Below are 18,926 nucleotides of genomic sequence, written 5' to 3'. Positions count from 1 at the left end.
ACACTATATATCAGTCTCCTCCTCCTCCTCTATAACACTATATATCAGCCTCCTCCTCCTCTATAACACTATATATCAGTCTCCTCCTCCTCTATAATACTATATATCAGCCTCCTCCTCCTCCTCTATAACACTATATATCAGTCTCCTCCTCCTCCTCCTCTATAACACTATATATCAGCCTCCTCCTCCTCCTCTATAACACTATATATCAGTCTCCTCCTCCTCCTCTATAACACTATATATCAGTCTCCTCCTCTATAACACTATATATCAGCCTCCTCCTCCTCTATAACACTATATATCAGCCTCCTCCTCCTCTATAACACTATATATCAGCCTCCTCCTCCTCCTCTATAACACTATATATCAGCCTCCTCTTCGTCCTCTATAACACTATATATCAGTCTCCTCCTCCTCCTCTATAACACTATATATCAGCCTCCTCCTCCTCCTCTATAACACTATACATCAGCCTCCTCCTCCTCCTCTATAACACTATATATCAGCCTCCTCCTCCTCTATAACACTATATATCAGTCTCCTCCTCCTCCTCCTCTATAACACTATATATCAGTCTCCTCCTCCTCCTCTATAACACTATATATCAGCCTCCTCCTCCTCCTCTATAACACACCACCACCATATACGTGTTGCACTCTTCTCGGGGTCCGGGGCTGCAGACCACCACCATATACGTGTTGCACGTCTCTCGGGGTCCTGGGGCTGCAGACCACCACCAAATATGTGTTGCACTCCTCTAAGGGTCCGGGGGCTGCAGACCACCACCATATACGTGTTGCACTCCTCTAAGGGTCCGGGGGCTGCAGACCACCACCATATACGTGTTGCACTCCTCTCGGGGTCCGGGGGCTGCAGACCACCACCATGTACGTGTTGCACTCATCTGAAGGTCCGGGGGCTGCAGACCACCACCATATACGTGTTGCACGTCTCTCGGGGTCCGGGGGCTGCAGACCACCACCATATACGTGTTGCACTCTTCTCGGGGTCCGGGGCTGCAGACCACCACCATATACGTGTTGCACGTCTCTCGGGGTCCGGGGGCTGCAGACCACCACCATATACGTGTTGCACGTCTCTCGGGGTCCTGGGGCTGCAGACCACCACCAAATATGTGTTGCACTCCTCTAAGGGTCCGGGGGCTGCAGACCACCACCATATACGTGTTGCACTCCTCTAAGGGTCCGGGGGCTGCAGACCACCACCATATACGTGTTGCACTCCTCTCGGGGTCCGGGGAATGCAGACCACCACCATATACGTGTTGCACGTCTCTCAGGGTCCGGGGGCTGCAGACCACCACCATATAGGTGTTGCACTCCTCTCAGGGTCCGAGGGCTGCAGACCACCACCATATACGTGTTGCACTCCTCTCGGGGTCCGGGGCTGCAGACCTTCACCATATACGTGTTGCACTCATCTGAAGGTCTGGGGGCTGCAGACCACCACCATATACGTGTTGCACGTCTCTCGGGGTCCGGGGGCTGCAGACCACCACCATATACGTGTTGCACGTCTCTCGGGGTCCGGGGGCTGCAGACCACCACCATATACGTGTTGCATGTCTCTCGGGGTCCGGGGGCTACAGACCACCACCATATATGTATTGCACACCTCTCAGGGTCCGGGGGCTGCAGACCACCACCATATACGTGTTGCACTCATCTCAGGGTCCGGGGGCTGCAGACCACCACCATATACGTGTTGCACTCCTTGGAGTCCGGGGGCTGCAGACCACCACCATATACATGTTGCACTCCTCTCGGGGGCTGCAGACCACCACCATATACGTGTTGCACACCTCTCAGGGTCCTGGGGCTGCAGACCACCACCAAATATGTGTTGCACTCCTCTAAGGGTCCGGGGGCTGCAGACCACCACCATATACGTGTTGCACTCCTCTTGGGGTCCGGGGAATGCAGACCACCACCATATACGTGTTGCACGTCTCTCGGGGTCCGGGGGCTGCAGACCACCACCATATACGTGTTGCACGTCTCTCAGGGTCCGAAGGCTGCAGACCACCACCATATACGTGTTGCACTCCTCGGAGTCCGGGGGCTGCAGACCACCACCATATACGTGTTGCACTCCTCTCGGGGTCCGGGGACTGCAGACCACCACCATATACGTGTTGCACTCCTCTGAGTCCAGGGGCTGCAGACCACCACCATATACATGTTGCACTCCTCTCGGGGTCCGGGGGCTGCAGACCACCACCATATACGTGTTGCACGTCTCTTGGGGTCCGGTGGGCTGCAGACCACCACCATATACGTGTTGCACTCCTCTCGGGGTCTGGGGGCTGCAGACCACCACCATATACGTGTTGCACTCCTCTAAGGGTTCGGGGGCTGCAGACCACCACCATATACATGTTGCACTCCTCTCGGAGTCCGGGGGCTGCAGACCACCACCATATACGTGCTGCACACCTCTCAGGGTCCGGGGGCTGCAGACCACCACCATATACGTGTTGCACTCATCTGAGGGTCCGGGGGCTGCAGACCACCACCATATACGTGTACGTGTTGCACGTCTCTCGGGGTCCGGGGGCTGCAGACCACCACCATATACGTGTTGCACTCCTCTCGGGGTCCGGGGCTGCAGACCACCACCATATATGTGTTGCATGCCTCTCAGGTCCGGGGGCTGCAGACCACCACCATATACGTGTTGCACACCTCTCAGGGTCCGGGGGCTGCAGACCACCACCATTTACGTGTTGCACTCATCTGAAGGTTCAGGGGCTGCAGACCACCACCATATACGTGTTGCATGCCTCTCAGGTCCGGGGGCTGCAGACCACCACCATATACGTGTTGCACACCTCTCAGGGTCCGGGGGCTGCAGACCACCACCATATACGTGTTGCACTCATCTCAGGGTCCGGGGGCTGCAGACCACCACCATATATGTATTGCACACCTCTCAGGGTCCGGGGGCTGCAGACCACCACCATATACGTGTTGCACTCATCTCAGGGTCCGGGGGCTGCAGACCACCACCATATACGTGTTGCACTCCTTGGAGTCCGGGGGCTGCAGACCACCACCATATACGTGTTGCACTCCCCTCGGGGGCTGCAGACCACCACCATATACGTGTTGCACACCTCTCAGGGTCCTGGGGCTGCAGACCACCACCAAATATGTGTTGCACTCCTCTAAGGGTCCGGGGGCTGCAGACCACCACCATATACGTGTTGCACTCCTCTCGGGGTCCGGGGAATGCAGACCACCACCATATACGTGTTGCACGTCTCTCGGGGTCCGGGGACTGCAGACCACCACCATATACGTGTTGCACTCCTCTCGGGGTCCGAGGCTGCAGACCACCACCATATACGTGTTGCACTCCTCTCGGGGTCCGGGGACTGCAGACCACCACCATATACGTGTTGCACTCCTCTCGGGGTCCGGGGCTGCAGACCACCACCATATACGTGTTGCACGTCTCTCGGGGTCCGGGGGCTGCAGACCACCACCATATACGTGTTGCACTCCTCTCGGGGTCCGGGGACTGCAGACCACCACCATATACGTGTTGCATGCCTCTCAGGTCCGGGGGCTGCAGACCACCACCATATACGTGTTGCACTCCTCTGAGTCCAGGGGCTGCAGACCACCACCATATACATGTTGCACTCCTCTCGGGGTCCGGGGACTGCAGACCACCACCATATACGTGTTGCATGCCTCTCAGGTCCGGGGGCTGCAGACCACCACCATATACGTGTTGCACTCCTCTGAGTCCAGGGGCTGCAGACCACCACCATATACATGTTGCACTCCTCTCGGGGTCCGGGGGCTGCAGACCACCACCATATACGTGTTGCACTCCTCTCGGGGTCCGGGGGCTGCAGACCACCACCATATACGTGTTGCACGTCTCTCGGGGTCCGGGGGCTGCAGACCACCACCATATACGTGTTGCACTTCTCTCGGGGTCCGGGGGCTGCAGACCACCACCATATACGTGTTGCACTCCTCTAAGGGTTCGGGGGCTGCAGACCACCACCATATACATGTTGCACTCCTCTCGGAGTCCGGGGGCTGCAGACCACCACCATATACGTGCTGCACACCTCTCAGGGTCCGGGGGCTGCAGACCACCACCATATACGTGTTGCACTCATCTGAGGGTCCGGGGGCTGCAGACCACCACCATATACGTGTTGCACTCCTCTCGGGGTCCGGGGCTGCAGACCACCACCATATACGTGTTGCACTCCTCTCGGGGTCCGGGGGCTGCAGACCACCACCATATACGTGTTGCACTCCTCTCGAGGGCTGCTGACCACCACCATATACGTGTTGCACTCCTCTCGGGGTCCGGGGGCTGCAGACCACCACCATATACGTGTTGCACTCCTCTCGGGGTCCGGGGGCTGCAGACCACCACCATATACGTGTTGCACGCAGACCACCACCATATACGTGTTGCACACCTCTCGGGGTCCGGGGGCTGCAGACCACCACCATATACGTGTTTCACTCCTCTCGGGGTCCGGGGGCTGCAGACCACCACCATATACGTGTTGCACTCCTCTAAGGGTTCGGGGGCTGCAGACCACCACCATATACGTGTTGCACTCCTCTCGGGGGCTGCAGACCACCACCATATACGTGTTGCACGTCTCTCGGGATCCGGGGGCTGCAGACCACCACCATATACGTGTTTCACTCCTCTCGGGGTCCGGGGCTGCAGACCACCACCATATACGTGTTTCATTCCTCTCGGGGTCCGGGGGCTGCAGACCACCACCATATACGTGTTGCACTCCTCTCGGGGTCCGGGGCTGCAGACCACCACCATATACGTGTTGCACTCCTCTCGGGGGCTGCAGACCACCACCATATACGTGTTGCACTCCTCTCGGGGGCTGCAGACCACCACCATATACGTGTTGCACGTCTCTCGGGGTCCGGGGGCTGCAGACCACCACCATATACGTGTTGCACTCCTCTCGGGGTCCGGGGGCTGCAGACCACCACCATATACGTGTTGCACTCCTCTCAGGTCCGGGGCTGCAGACCACCACCATATATACGTGTTGCACTCCTCTCGGGGGCTGCAGACCACCACCATATACGTGTTGCACTCCTCTCGGGGTCCGGGGGCTGCAGACCACCACCATATACGTGTTGCACTCCTCTCGGGGTCCGGGGCTGCAGACCACCACCATATACGTGTTGCACTCCTCTAAGGGTTCGGGGGCTGCAGACCACCACCATATACGTGTTGCACTCCTCTCGGGGGCTGCAGACCACCACCATATACGTGTTGCACGTCTCTCGGGATCCGGGGGCTGCAGACCACCACCATATACGTGTTTCACTCCTCTCGGGGTCCGGGGCTGCAGACCACCACCATATACGTGTTTCATTCCTCTCGGGGTCCGGGGGCTGCAGACCACCACCATATACGTGTTGCACTCCTCTCGGGGTCCGGGGCTGCAGACCACCACCATATACGTGTTGCACTCCTCTCGGGGGCTGCAGACCACCACCATATACGTGTTGCACTCCTCTCGGGGGCTGCAGACCACCACCATATACGTGTTGCACGTCTCTCGGGGTCCGGGGGCTGCAGACCACCACCATATACGTGTTGCACTCCTCTCGGGGTCCGGGGGCTGCAGACCACCACCATATACGTGTTGCACTCCTCTCAGGTCCGGGGCTGCAGACCACCACCATATATACGTGTTGCACTCCTCTCGGGGGCTGCAGACCACCACCATATACGTGTTGCACTCCTCTCGGGGTCCGGGGGCTGCAGACCACCACCATATACGTGTTGCACTCCTCTCGGGGTCCGGGGCTGCAGACCACCACCATATACGTGTTGCACTTCTCTCGGGGTCCGGGGGCTGCAGACCACCACCATATACGTGTTGCACACCTCTCGGGGTCCGGGGCTGCAGACCACCACCATATACGTGTTGCACTCCTCTCGGGGTCCGGGGGCTGCAGACCACCACCATATACGTGTTGCACTCCTCTCGGGATCCGGGGCTGCAGACCACCACCATATACGTGTTGCACTCCTCTCGGTGTCGGGGGCTGCAGACCACCACCATATACGTGTTGCACTCCTCTCGGGGTCCGGGGGCTGCAGACCACCACCATATACGTGTTGCACTCCTCTCGGGGGCTGCAGACCACCACCATATACGTGTTGCACTCCTCTCGGGGGCTGCAGACCACCACCATATACGTGTTGCACTTCTCTCGGGGTTCGGGGGCTGCAGACCACCACCATATACGTGTTGCACTCCTCTCGGGGTCCGGGGGCTGCAGACCACCACCATATACGTGTTGCACTCCTCTCGGGGGCTGCAGACCACCACCATATACGTGTTGCACTTCTCTCGGGGTCCGGGGGCTGCAGACCACCACCATATACGTGTTGCACTTCTCTCGGGGTCCGGGGGCTGCAGACCACCACCATATACGTGTTGCACACCTCTCGGGGTCCGGGGCTGCAGACCACCACCATATACGTGTTGCACACCTCTCGGGGTCCGGGGCTGCAGACCACCACCATATACGTGTTGCACACCTCTCGGGGTTCGGGGGCTGCAGACCACCACCATATACGTGTTGCACTCCTCTCAGGTCCGGGGCTGCAGACCACCACCATATACGTGTTGCACACCTCTCGGGGTCCGGGGGCTGCAGACCACCACCATATACGTGTTGCACGTCTCTCGGGGTCCGGGGGCTGCAGACCACCACCATATACGTGTTGCACACCTCTCGGGGTCCGGGGCTGCAGACCACCACCATGTACGTGTTGCACTCCTCTCAGGTCCGGGGGCTGCAGACCACCACCATATACGTGTTGCACGTCTCTCGGGGTCCGGGGGCTGCAGACCACCACCATATACGTGTTGCACTCCTCTCGGGGTCCGGGGGCTGCAGACCACCACCATATACGTGTTGCACTCCTCTCAGGTCCGGGGGCTGCAGACCACCACCATATACGTGTTGCACTCTTCTCGGGGGCTGCAGACCACCACCATATACGTGTTGCACTCCTCTCGGGGTCCGGGGGCTGCAGACCACCACCATATACGTGTTGCACTCTTCTCGGGGGCTGCAGACCACCACCATATACGTGTTGCACTCCTCTTAGGTCCGGGGCTGCAGACCACCACCATATACGTGTTGCACTCCTCTCGGGGTCCGGGGGCTGCAGACCACCACCATATACGTGTTGCACGTCTCTCGGGGGGGGGGGGGGGGGGTGAATGGGTAGGGGTCCCAGCAGGTGACTGTTGATACAACTGTTGTAGTGATCAGTGGCAGGGAGCGGTGGGGGGAGGGGAGGGGGCTTCTATTAAAGTCTGACAGGCTGACACCAGGCTCTGTCTCCGCATTCCTCTGTCTTTGCTGCAGCTAAATTGGGAACACAGCCCTCCAATCCCATGAATGGAGGAGCAGGGTGGGGGTGCTCCTGGGGGCGGCGGACTCTAGGTGCGGGGGGGTTTGTCTCCTTGTTTCCTGTGGCAGCTCGGTGAGTGGAGGTGTGAGGAGCAGCCGGCCGTCCTGACAAGTTGGGTTGGATCCCCCGGCAGCCGCCGTCCCTGGAAGGTATTCCGTCTCTCTGCTTGTCTCTGTGTAGGACGGGGTGACGTGTGGCGCCCCCCCTACCTCTCGCCGCCCCCCTACCTCTTAGCACCCCCCTACCTCTCAGCACCCCCACCTCTCAGCGCCCCCCTACCTCTTAGCGCCCCTCACCTCTTAGCCCCCCTACCTCTCAGCACCCTCACCTCTCAGCGCCCCCCTACCTCTCAGCACCCCCAACTCTCAGTGTCCCCCTACCCCTCAGCGCCCCCCTACCTCTTAGCGCCCCCCCTACCTCTCAGCACCCCCTACCTCTCAGTGCCCGCCTACCTCTCAGCGCCCCCTACCTCTCAGCGCCCCCCCCACCTCTCAGCGCCCCCTACCTCTTAGCACCCCCCTACCTCTCAGCACCCCCCACCCTCTCAGCGCCCCCCTACCTCTCAGCGCCCCCCTACCTCTCAGCGCCCCCCTACCTCTCAGCACCCCCACCTCTCAGCACCCCCACCTCTCAGCGCCCCCCTACCTCTCAGCACCCGCACCTCTCAGCGCCCCCCACCCTCTCAGCGCCCCCCTACCTCTCAGCACCCCCTACCTCTCAGTGCCCGCCTACCTCTCAGCGCCCCCCTACCTCTCAGCACCCCCACCTCTCAGCACCCCTTCCTCTCAGCGCCCCCCCTACCTCTCAGCACCCCCACCTCTCAGCGCCCCCCTACCTCTCAGCGCCCCCCTACCTCTCAGCGCCCCCCTACCCCTCAGCGCCCCCCCACCCTCTCAGCGCCCCCCTACCTCTCAACGCCCCCCACCCTCTCAGCGCCCCCCTACCTCTCAGCGCCCCCCTACCTCTCAGCACCCCCACCTCTCAGCGCCCCCCTACCTCTCAGCACCCCCCACCTCTCAGCGCCCCCCCTACCTCTCAGCGCCCCCCTACCTCTCAGCGCCCCCCCACCCTCTCAGCGCCCCCCCTACCTCTCAGCACCCCCCTACCTCTCAGCGCCCCCCCCACCCTCTCAGCACCCCCACCTCTTAGCACCCCCCCACCTCTCAGCGCCCCCCTACCTCTTATTGCCCCCCACCTCTCAGCACCCCCACCTCTCAGTGCCCCCCCCTACCTCTCAGCGTCCCCCTACCACTCAGCGCCCCCTACCTCTCAGCGCCCCCCCTACCTCTCAGCGCCCCCCTACCTCTCAGCGCCCCCCACCCTCTCAGCGCCCCCTACCTCTCAGCGCCCCCCTACCTCTCAGCGCCCACCTACCTCTCAGCGCCCCCCTACCTCTCAGCGCCCCCCACCCTCTCAGCGCCCCCCTACCTCTCAGCGCCCCCCCCACCCTCTCAGCGCCCCCCTACCTCTCAGCGCCCCCCTACCTCTCAGCGCCCCCCTACCCCTCAGCGCCTCCCTACGTCTCAGCGCCCCCCACCCTCTCAGCGCCCCCCCACCTCTCAGTGCCCCCTACCTCTCAGCACCCCCACCTCTCAGCGCCCCCCTACCTCTCAGCGCCCCCCTACCTCTCAGCGCCCCCCACCCTCTCAGCGCCCCCACCTCTCAGCGCCCCCCCTACCCCTCAGCGCCCCCCTACCCCTCAGCGCCCCCCTACCTCTCAGCGCCCCCCCACCCTCTCAGCGCCCCCCTACCTCTCAGCGCCCCCCACCCTCTCAGCGCCCCCCACCCTCTCAGCGCCCCCCCTACCTCTCAGCGCCCCCCCACCCTCTCAGCGCCCCCCTACCTCTCAGCGCCCCCCTACCCCTCAGCGCCTCCCTACGTCTCAGCGCCCCCCTACCTCTCAGCGCCCCCCTACCTCTCAGCGCCCCCCTACCTCTCAGCGCCCCCACCTCTCAGCGCCCCCCACCCTCTCAGCGCCCCCTACCTCTCAGCGCCCCCCTACCTCTCAGCGCCCCCCACCTCTCAGCGCCCCCCTACCTCTCAGCGCCCCCCTACCTCTTATTGCCCCCCACCTCTCAGCACCCCCACCTCTCAGCGCCCCCCTACCTCTCAGCGCCCCCCTACCTCTCAGCGCCCCCCACCCTCTCAGCGCCCCCTACCTCTCAGCGCCCCCCCTACCTCTCAGCGCCCCCCACCTCTCAGCGCCCCCCACCTCTCAGCGCCCCCCACCTCTCAGCGCCCCCCACCTCTCAGCGCCCCCCTACCTCTCAGCGCCCCCCTACCTCTCAGCGCCCCCCTACCTCTCAGCACCCCCACCTCTCAGCGCCCCCCTACCTCTCAGCGCCCCCACCTCTCAGCGCCCCCCTACCTCTCAGCGCCCCCCTACCTCTCAGCGCCCCCCTACCTCTCAGCGCCCCCCCTACCTCTCAGCGCCCCCCTACCTCTCAGCGCCCCACGCTCGCTGCCTTTCTACTTTTTTTTCACTCTTTTCTGTGTAGTTTGTCTTTACGCCTCCGGGCGACTTTCCCAGAATGCACAGAGCCGCATTGTCGGCCATAATGGGGGATCACAGAGTGCTGCTTTTTTTACCTGTGTAAAGCACCTGTGACTAGGTGGCCCGTATACTGCTCTATATACCCTACAGTATACAGCCAGCCCTGTCCATGCAGTAAGATACAGCCTATGACCACACACAGTACTGCACAGGTAGATGCCGCATATCACCTCATGTTTGTGTCGTACACTTTTGCACGCTTTGTGATTACTCGGGTCGTGTTCACATACGCCCAGTGATATAGCCAAGGAAACATTGCAGGCGACATGATGCATCTACACCAGCTATACTGATGGCCCATAGGCCCAAAGCCGCATCTCTGGGACACTGGATAGGAGATGGGAGGCAATGCTTGTTGATAGGTGTCCTGTCTGGCACTGATTGTGACCCCAGCCTCTGGGCTCAGCTGGTTGGTTCTGTTATCTGTTCGGGGCCCTGGGATCGGATCTGACTGGACCATCACCTCTATGCAGTCTGTATCTTCTGTGTGATTCCTCTGACAATGCAGAATATACTAATAGTCACAATAAGCTTTGGGATGGACGGTGGGGCCTTGTGCAATACTTTCTGCAGTACCGATGGAAAGGAGGACATGATGGAAACCTGTATATATAATACACGAGGAAGAAGGGAAAGGAGGGACATGATGGAAACCTTTATATATGTTACAGGGGGAAGAAGGGAAAGGGAGGACATGATGGAAACCTTTATATATGTTACAGGAGGAAGAAGGGAAAGGGAGGACATGATGGAAACCTTTATATATGTTACAGGAGGAAGAAGGGAAAGGGAGGACATGATGGAAACCTGTATATATGTTACAGGAGGAAGAAGGGAAAGGGAGGACATGGTGGAAACCTGTATATATGTTACAGGAGGAAGAAGGGAAAGGGGGGACATGATGGAAACCTTTATATATGTTACAGGGGGAAGAAGAGAAAGGGAGGACATGATGGAAACCTTTATATATGTTACAGGAGGGAAGAAGGGAAAGTGAGGACATGATGGAAACCTTTATATATGTTACAGGAGGAAGAAGGGAAAGGGGGGACATGATGGAAACCTTTATATATGTTACAGGAGGAAGAAGGGAAAGGGGGGACATGATGGAAACCTTTATATATGTTACAGGAGGAAGAAGGGAAAGGGGGGACATGATGGAAACCTTTATATATGTTACAGGAGGAGGAAGGGAAAGGGAGGACATGATGGAAACCTTTATATATGTTACAGGAGGGAAGAAGGGAAAGGAGGGACATGATGGAAACCTTTATATATGTTACAGGGGGAAGAAGGGAAAGGGGACATGATGGAAATCTTTATATATGTTACAGGAGGAAGAAGGGAAAGGAGGACATGATGGAAACCTTTATATATGTTACAGGAGGAAGAAGGGAAAGGGAGGACATGATGGAAACCTGTATATATGTTACAGGAGGAAGAAGGGAAAGGGGGGACATGATGGAAACCTTTATATATGTTACAGGAGGAAGAAGGGAAAGGGGACATGATGGAAACCTTTATATATGTTACAGGAGGAAGAAGGGAAAGGAGGACATGATGGAAACCTTTATATATGTTACAGGAGGAAGAAGGGAAAGGGAGGACATGATGGAAACCTTTATATATGTTACAGGAGGAAGAAGGGAAAGGGAGGACATGATGGAAACCTTTATATATGTTACAGGAGGAAGAAGGGAAAGGGGGGACATGATGGAAACCTTTATATATGTTACAGGAGGAAGAAGGGAAAGGAGGACATGATGGAAACCTTTATATATGTTACAGGAGGGAAGAAGGGAAAGGGGAGACATGATGGAAACCTTTATATATGTTACAGGAGGAAGAAGGGAAAGGGGGGACATGATGGAACCTTTATATATGTTACAGGGGGAAGAAGGGAAAGGGGGGACATGATGGAAACCTTTATGTTACAGGAGGAAGAAGGGAAAGGGGGGACATGATGTCTCTAGGATACATCACTGTATATGATGCATTGGAGTATAAGATAGATTGGTATATAGGATACATCTGTATATAGGATACATCAGTAGGACAGATTAGTATATAGGATACATCGGTATATAGGATACATCGGTATATAGGATACATCGGTAGGACAGATCAGTATATAGGATACATCGGTATATAGAATACATCGGTATATAGGATACATCGGTAGGACAGATCAGTATATAGGATACGTCGGTATATAGGATACATCGGTATATAGGATATATCGGTATATAGGATACATCGGTAGGACAGATCACTATATAGGATACGTCGTTATATAGGATACATCGGTATATAGGATATATCGGTATATAGGATACATCGGTAGGACAGATCACTATATAGGATACATCGGTAGGACAGATCACTATATAGGATACATCGGTATATAGGATACATCGGTAGGACAGATCACTATATAGGATACATCGGTATATAGGATACATCGGTAGGACAGATCAGTATATAGGATACGTCGGTATATAGGATACATTGGTATATAGGATACATCGGTAGGACGGATCAGTATATAGGATACATCGGTATATAGGATACATCGGTAGGACAGATCAGTATATAGGATACATCGGTATATAGGATACATCAGTAGGACAGATCAGTATATAGGATACGTCGGTATATAGGATACATCGGTATATAGGATACATCGGTAGGACAGATCACTATATAGGATACGTCGGTATATAGGATACATTGGTATATAGGATACATCGGTAGGACAGATCAGTATATAGGATACATCGGTAGGACAGATCACTATATAGGATACGTCGGTATATAGGATACATTGGTATATAGGATACATCGGTAGGACAGATCAGTATATAGGATACATCGGTATATAGGATACATCGGTAGGACAGATCAGTATATAGGATACGTCGGTATATAGGATACATCGGTAGGACAGATCAGTATATAGGATACATCGGTATATAGGATACATCTGTAGGACAGATCAGTATATAGGATACGTCGGTATATAGGATACATCGGTATATAGGATACATCGGTAGGACAGATCAGTATATAGGATACGTCGGTATATAGGATACATCGGTAGGACGGATGACTGTATCCCAGCAGGGCCACAGACGCCAATGAACTTCAGCCAAACAAACCTATAAAGGACGGGACAAGGCAGACAGGAAAGTGCAAACATGGCGGCTGCGGCTGCTGTTATTTATCGCAGGCTTTGCCGCCATCTTGGTGTTTGCTCACACTCCACGTCCATAACGCAGACTTTTAATTTGGTTTCTGTTCTCCCGGCAGGTCCCTGTGTGGCGGTGGTGGCGGGGACGCTTCATTACAGAGCGATTAGCAGGCGGCTTAATGTTCTGTATAATTGCCGCCTCCATGCTGAGTTCTTGGTGGCCGCGGTACGGCCGGTCCCCATACAGAAGAGGAGACAGGCACCGGAATGCTGACTCTGCCCCATGGTCTGGGGACCTGCTGGAGGACGTTAAGAGGCCGTGACGGGATCGGGCCCTTCATTACTGCAGTGACACAGAAACCTCGTGTAATTGAATGTGCGACCGGCTGGTGTGGACACGTTCCTGGGGACAGCGGTCAGTGTGTAGAAGCAGAAACAGCTACGGGGGGACTTCTCAGTACATGTGTACCCAATCGCTGGATAAGTAATCACGCCGCTCATGTCATAGGACGGTGGGAATACGGTGGCATTAGAGGCCCGATGTCACCCCATGCAGAACACCTCCTATTCCTCTAAAGTCTTGTCCATCCGGGAAGGCCTCCCCAGCGGTCTGATGACACCTCACCTGGACGATACAGCAGACAAAGATCTGGAAGGAGACTATGTGGACCTCTTAGAAACTGCTGTGGTAGCAGAAAAAAGGCCGTCCATTCCTCGTCCCCAGGAAATGGGGGATTCGACCAGGGTCCCAAAAGTCAACGGAGATCCTGTTACAAGTGTTGCTAATAATAAGTGGGTGTGCGGGAGAAGTCCGAGCAGCGAGGAAGGGGTGTGCACCCCATGCCTCCGGAGAAAACTCAACAAAGACATAAACGTCAAGGAATCAAAGTGTCGCTTCCGTCAGTCGTACCTCGCAGCCCTTAAAAATCCTGTGAAGTTTCTATCAGCGCCAATGGCCGAGATACTGGAGGAAACCATGAGCAGGTCCAGCACGTTTGCCGCCTTGGAAAGCCCCATCTGTTCACGTCGAAGACCTCAAAACCAAACTTCTTCTTCTTCTTGGCTTTTTCCTGGAAAATCTGACTCTAAATCTGGAGACATACAAATAGCGGGGACTTCAAGGAACCCAAAGATGACTCTTTCCCCCGGCTCCGAGTCGTCTTCTCCTTCCCTTGTACATAGATTCTCCTTCCTAAAAGGACAGCGTAGTTCCTCATCCTCATCGGGAGACGGCCTCTCCATGGAGAGCAGCTCGAATCAGTATGGCGGCACCTGGAGGAGGGTCTCTGCCGTCTGCTCTCCAAGACTTAGCCGGGCTAAGTTCTCTGGAAAAGGTAACCGTGGGAGGAGAGTCTCCCTAAAGAGCTGCAATGGCATCCACATGTATACTTCTATAAAGAGATGTCACTCTATGTGTATAATCTCCCCCGATGGTGTCTCTTTGGTTGGCAGTCTTTCTTCTAGACCCTGGCCTGTACCTGCTATAACAATACTATACACCCGCCATATAAAGCAGGACGTCTGTCTAACCCTTCTTGGGCCAATGCTTGATCCAGTGGTTGTGGATGTGATAGTTGTACAGACGTCATTAGAATAAATCCTGGAGATACCGTAGTATCTACCGTCCGAGCACAGGGCCATCTCGGCACTCACACCGATCACATTGAGCCTATGAAGGGAGTGCAGTGTATATGGCTAGTAGTGTAATACAGTCCTTATATACAGGCAGGGTTACAGGATGGCCGTTGTTTTAGCAGACTTGTAGCCATGTTTCCTATGTGTATGAGGTCTTCTTGTGGCATATAGGGCACAGATCAGTACAGACACGGGGAGGGGCCCATACAGCGGCCTCCTCTTATACCACCTCTTTATTCCCCCTTTGACTAATAACTCAGTCCCGTTATTTCTTGGTAATATGGTCCTTGGGAAGGACTCCGCTGCAGTTTTCTATCACTAACAATGAAATGGGACCAACCAGGCCCGGGGCCCTTCTCTACATGGTCTGTATGATCTGTACACCCATGGTCTGTATGATCTGTACACCCATGGTCTGTCTGTATGATCTGTACACCCATGGTCTGTCTGTATGATCTGTACACCCATGGTCTGTATGATGTGTACACCCATGGTCTGTATGATCTGTACACCCATGGTCTGTATGATCTGTACACCCATGGTCTGTCTGTATGATCTGTACACCCATGGTCTGTGTGATCTGTACACCCATGGTCTGTCTGATCTGTACACCCATGGTCTGTCTGTATGATGTGTACACCCATGGTCTGTATGATCTGTACACCCATGGTCTGTATGATCTGTACACCCATGGTCTGTCTGTATGATCTGTACACCCGTGGTCTGTATGATGTGTACACCCATGGTCTGTATGATCTGTACACCCATGGTCTGTATGATCTGTACACCCATAGTCTGTCTGTATGATCTGTACACCCATAGTCTGTCTGTATGATCTGTACACCCATGGTCTGTATGATCTGTACACCCATGGTCTGTCTGATCTGTACACCCATGGTCTGTCTGATCTGTACACCCATGGTCTGTCTGTATGATCTGTACACCCATGGTCTGTCTGATCTGTACACCCATGGTCTGTCTGTATGATCTGTACACCCATGGTCTGTCTGATCTGTACACCCATGGTCTGTCTGATCTGTACACCCATGGTCTGTCTGTATGATCTGTACACCCATGGTCTGTATGATCTGTACACCCATGGTCTGTATGATCTGTACACCCATGGTCTGTACGATCTGTACACCCATGGTCTGTATGATGTGTACACCCATGGTCTGTCTGTATGATCTGTACACCCATGGTCTATATGATGTGTACACCCATGGTCTGTCTGTATGATCTGTACACCCATGGTCTGTATGATCTGTACACCCATGGTCTGTGTGATCTGTACACCCATGGTCTGTCTGTATGATGTGTACACCCATGGTCTGTATGATCTGTACACCCATGGTCTGTATGATCTGTACACCCATGGTCTGTCTGATCTGTACACCCATGGTCTGTCTGTATGATCTGTACACCCATGGTCTGTATGATCTGTACACCCATGGTCTGTATGATCTGTACACCCATGGTCTGTCTGATCTGTACACCCATGGTCTGTCTGTATGATCTGTACACCCATGGTCTGTCTGTATGATCTGTACACCCATGGTCTGTCTGTATGATCTGTACACCCATGGTCTGTATGATGTGTACACCCATGGTCTGTATGATCTGTACACCCATGGTCTGTATGATCTGTACACCCATGGTCTGTATGATCTGTACACCCATGGTCTGTCTGTATGATCTGTACACCCATGGTCTGTATGATCTGTACACCCGTGGTCTGTCTGTATGATCTGTACACCCATGGTCTGTATGATCTGTACACCCATGGTCTGTCTGATCTGTACACCCATAGTCTGTCTGATCTGTACACCCATAGTCTGTATGATCTGTACACCCATGGTCTGTCTGTATGATCTGTACACCCATGGTCTGTATGATCTGTACACCCATGGTCTGTCTGTATGATCTGTACAACCCATGGTCTGTCTGTATGATCTGTACACCCATGGTCTGTCTGTATGATCTGTACACCCATGGTCTGTCTGTATGATCTGTACACCCATGGTCTGTCTGTATGATCTGTACACCCATGGTCTGTCTGTATGATCTGTACACCCATGGTCTGTATGATCTGTACACCCATGGTCTGTATGATCTGTACACCCATGGTCTGTCTGATCTGTACACCCATGGTCTGTATGATCTGTACACCCATGGTCTGTCTGATCTGTACACCCATGGTCTGTCTGTATGATCTGTACACCCATGGTCTGTCTGTATGATCTGTACACCCATGGTCTGTCTGATCTGTACACCCATGGTCTGTCTGATCTGTACACCCATTGTCTGTCTGTATGATGTGTACACCCATGGTCTGTCTGTTTGATCTGTACACCCATGGTCTGTCTGTATGATCTGTACACCCATGGTCTGTATGATCTGTACACCCATGGTCTGTATGATCTGTACACCCATGGTCTGTATGATGTGTACACCCATGGTCTGTATGATGTGTACACCCATGGTCTGTATGATCTGTACACCCATGGTCTGTATGATCTGTACACCCATGGTCTGTCTGATCTGTACACCCATAGTCTGTATGATCTGTACACCCATGGTCTGTATGATCTGTACACCCATGGTCTGTCTGTATGATCTGTACACCCATGGTCTGTCTGATCTGTACACCCATTGTCTGTCTGATCTGTACACCCATAGTCTGTATGATCTGTACACCCATGGTCTGTATGATCTGTACACCCATGGTCTGTATGATCTGTACACCCATGGTCTGTCTGTATGATCTGTACACCCATGGTCTGTATGATCTGTACACCCATGGTCTGTCTGTATGATCTGTACACCCATGGTCTGTCTGTATGATCTGTACACCCATGGTCTGTCTGTATGATCTGTACACCCATGGTCTGTCTGTATGATCTGTACACCCATGGTCTGTACGATCTGTACACCCATGGTCTGTATGATCTGTACACCCATGGTCTGTATGATCTGTACACCCATGGTCTGTCTGATCTGTACACCCATGGTCTGTACAGTAGCGGTCTTTGGCACCAAGCACCCCAAGCAATCGCTTGGGGCCCCCAACATCCAGGGGGGCCCCCACGCTCCGCTCTTCTCTTGTGCTCAAGACCGCTAGAAAGGGCTGCTGCCCCGCTCGCTGCTGTGATCTGAACTGTAACTATGAGCACTCGTAATGAGCGCTCACAGTTACATGCAGCAGCAGCACTGACAGGGCGGGAGCTATTGGCTCCCTTCCTGTCAGTCACTCTTGGGGCCGCAGGAAGGGTTTTCCCTGCGGTCACAAGTGGCCGCTCTGTCCTTGTGGTGTCGGTGCTCCAGTGACATCACTGGAGCATCGGCGCCAGGACAAGGGGAGCACGGCCACAAGAGTGAAGAGGAGACGCCCGGACCCAGGTGAGTATAAGTGTTTGTTTTATTGTGTACTATATGGGAGGGGGAGCACACAGGGGCCTGTGTAACTGGGGGAGCGCACAGCGGCGGTCTATATAAATAAGGGGAGCACACAGTGGGGCTATATAACGGGGAAGACACAGGAGGGCTATATATAACTGGGGGAGCACACAGGGGGGCTATAGACTACTGGGGCTTCACAGAGGGGTCTATATACTACTTGGGTCAGCACATAGGGGGTCTATATACTACTTGGGGCAGCAGAATGGGGTCTATGTACAACTGGGGGAGCACACAGGAGGTCTATATCCAAGTGGGGGAGCACACAGGGGGGCTATATACTACTGGGGTAGCACACAGGGCGTCTATATACTACTGGGGTAGCACACAGGGCGTCTATATACTACTGGGGTAGCTCACAGGGGTCTATATACTACTGGTGGGGTACACAGGGGGTCTATATACTACTGGGGGAACACACAGGGGTCTATATACTACTGGTGGGGCACACAGGGGGTCTATATACTACTGGGGGAACACACAGGGGTCTATATACTACTGGTGGGGCACACAGGGGGTCTATATACTACTGGGGGAACACACAGGGGTCTATATACTACTGGTGGGGCACACAGGGGGTCTATATACTGCTGAGGCAGCACACAGGGGGTCTAT

General features: G+C 54.9%; 1 protein-coding gene across 4 annotated transcripts in view; it reads left to right on the top strand.

Moving 5' to 3' along the window:
- KIAA1755 (KIAA1755 ortholog) overlaps positions 1-18,926 on the top strand; it is a 166,799-nt gene that overhangs the window by 66,169 nt on the left and 81,704 nt on the right. For 2 of the 4 annotated variants that reach the window (XM_069952016.1, XM_069952012.1), the window contains exons 1-2: positions 7,542-7,625; positions 13,340-14,554. In XM_069952016.1, coding sequence (XP_069808117.1) covers positions 13,771-14,554 — 784 coding nt within the window. In that variant the 5' untranslated portion in view covers positions 7,542-7,625; positions 13,340-13,770. Of the gene's footprint in view, positions 1-7,541; positions 7,626-13,339; positions 14,555-18,926 lie in introns of those variants that run through there. The other 2 variants (XM_069952015.1, XM_069952013.1) reach the window with 1 other exon arrangement.

This window comes from Dendropsophus ebraccatus, chromosome 14 (assembly GCF_027789765.1).
Source record: "Dendropsophus ebraccatus isolate aDenEbr1 chromosome 14, aDenEbr1.pat, whole genome shotgun sequence".
Lineage (NCBI taxonomy): Eukaryota > Metazoa > Chordata > Amphibia > Anura > Hylidae > Dendropsophus > Dendropsophus ebraccatus.
The sequence above is the reverse complement of the archived record's forward strand: the minus strand, read 5'-3'. Positions and strand labels throughout refer to the sequence as shown.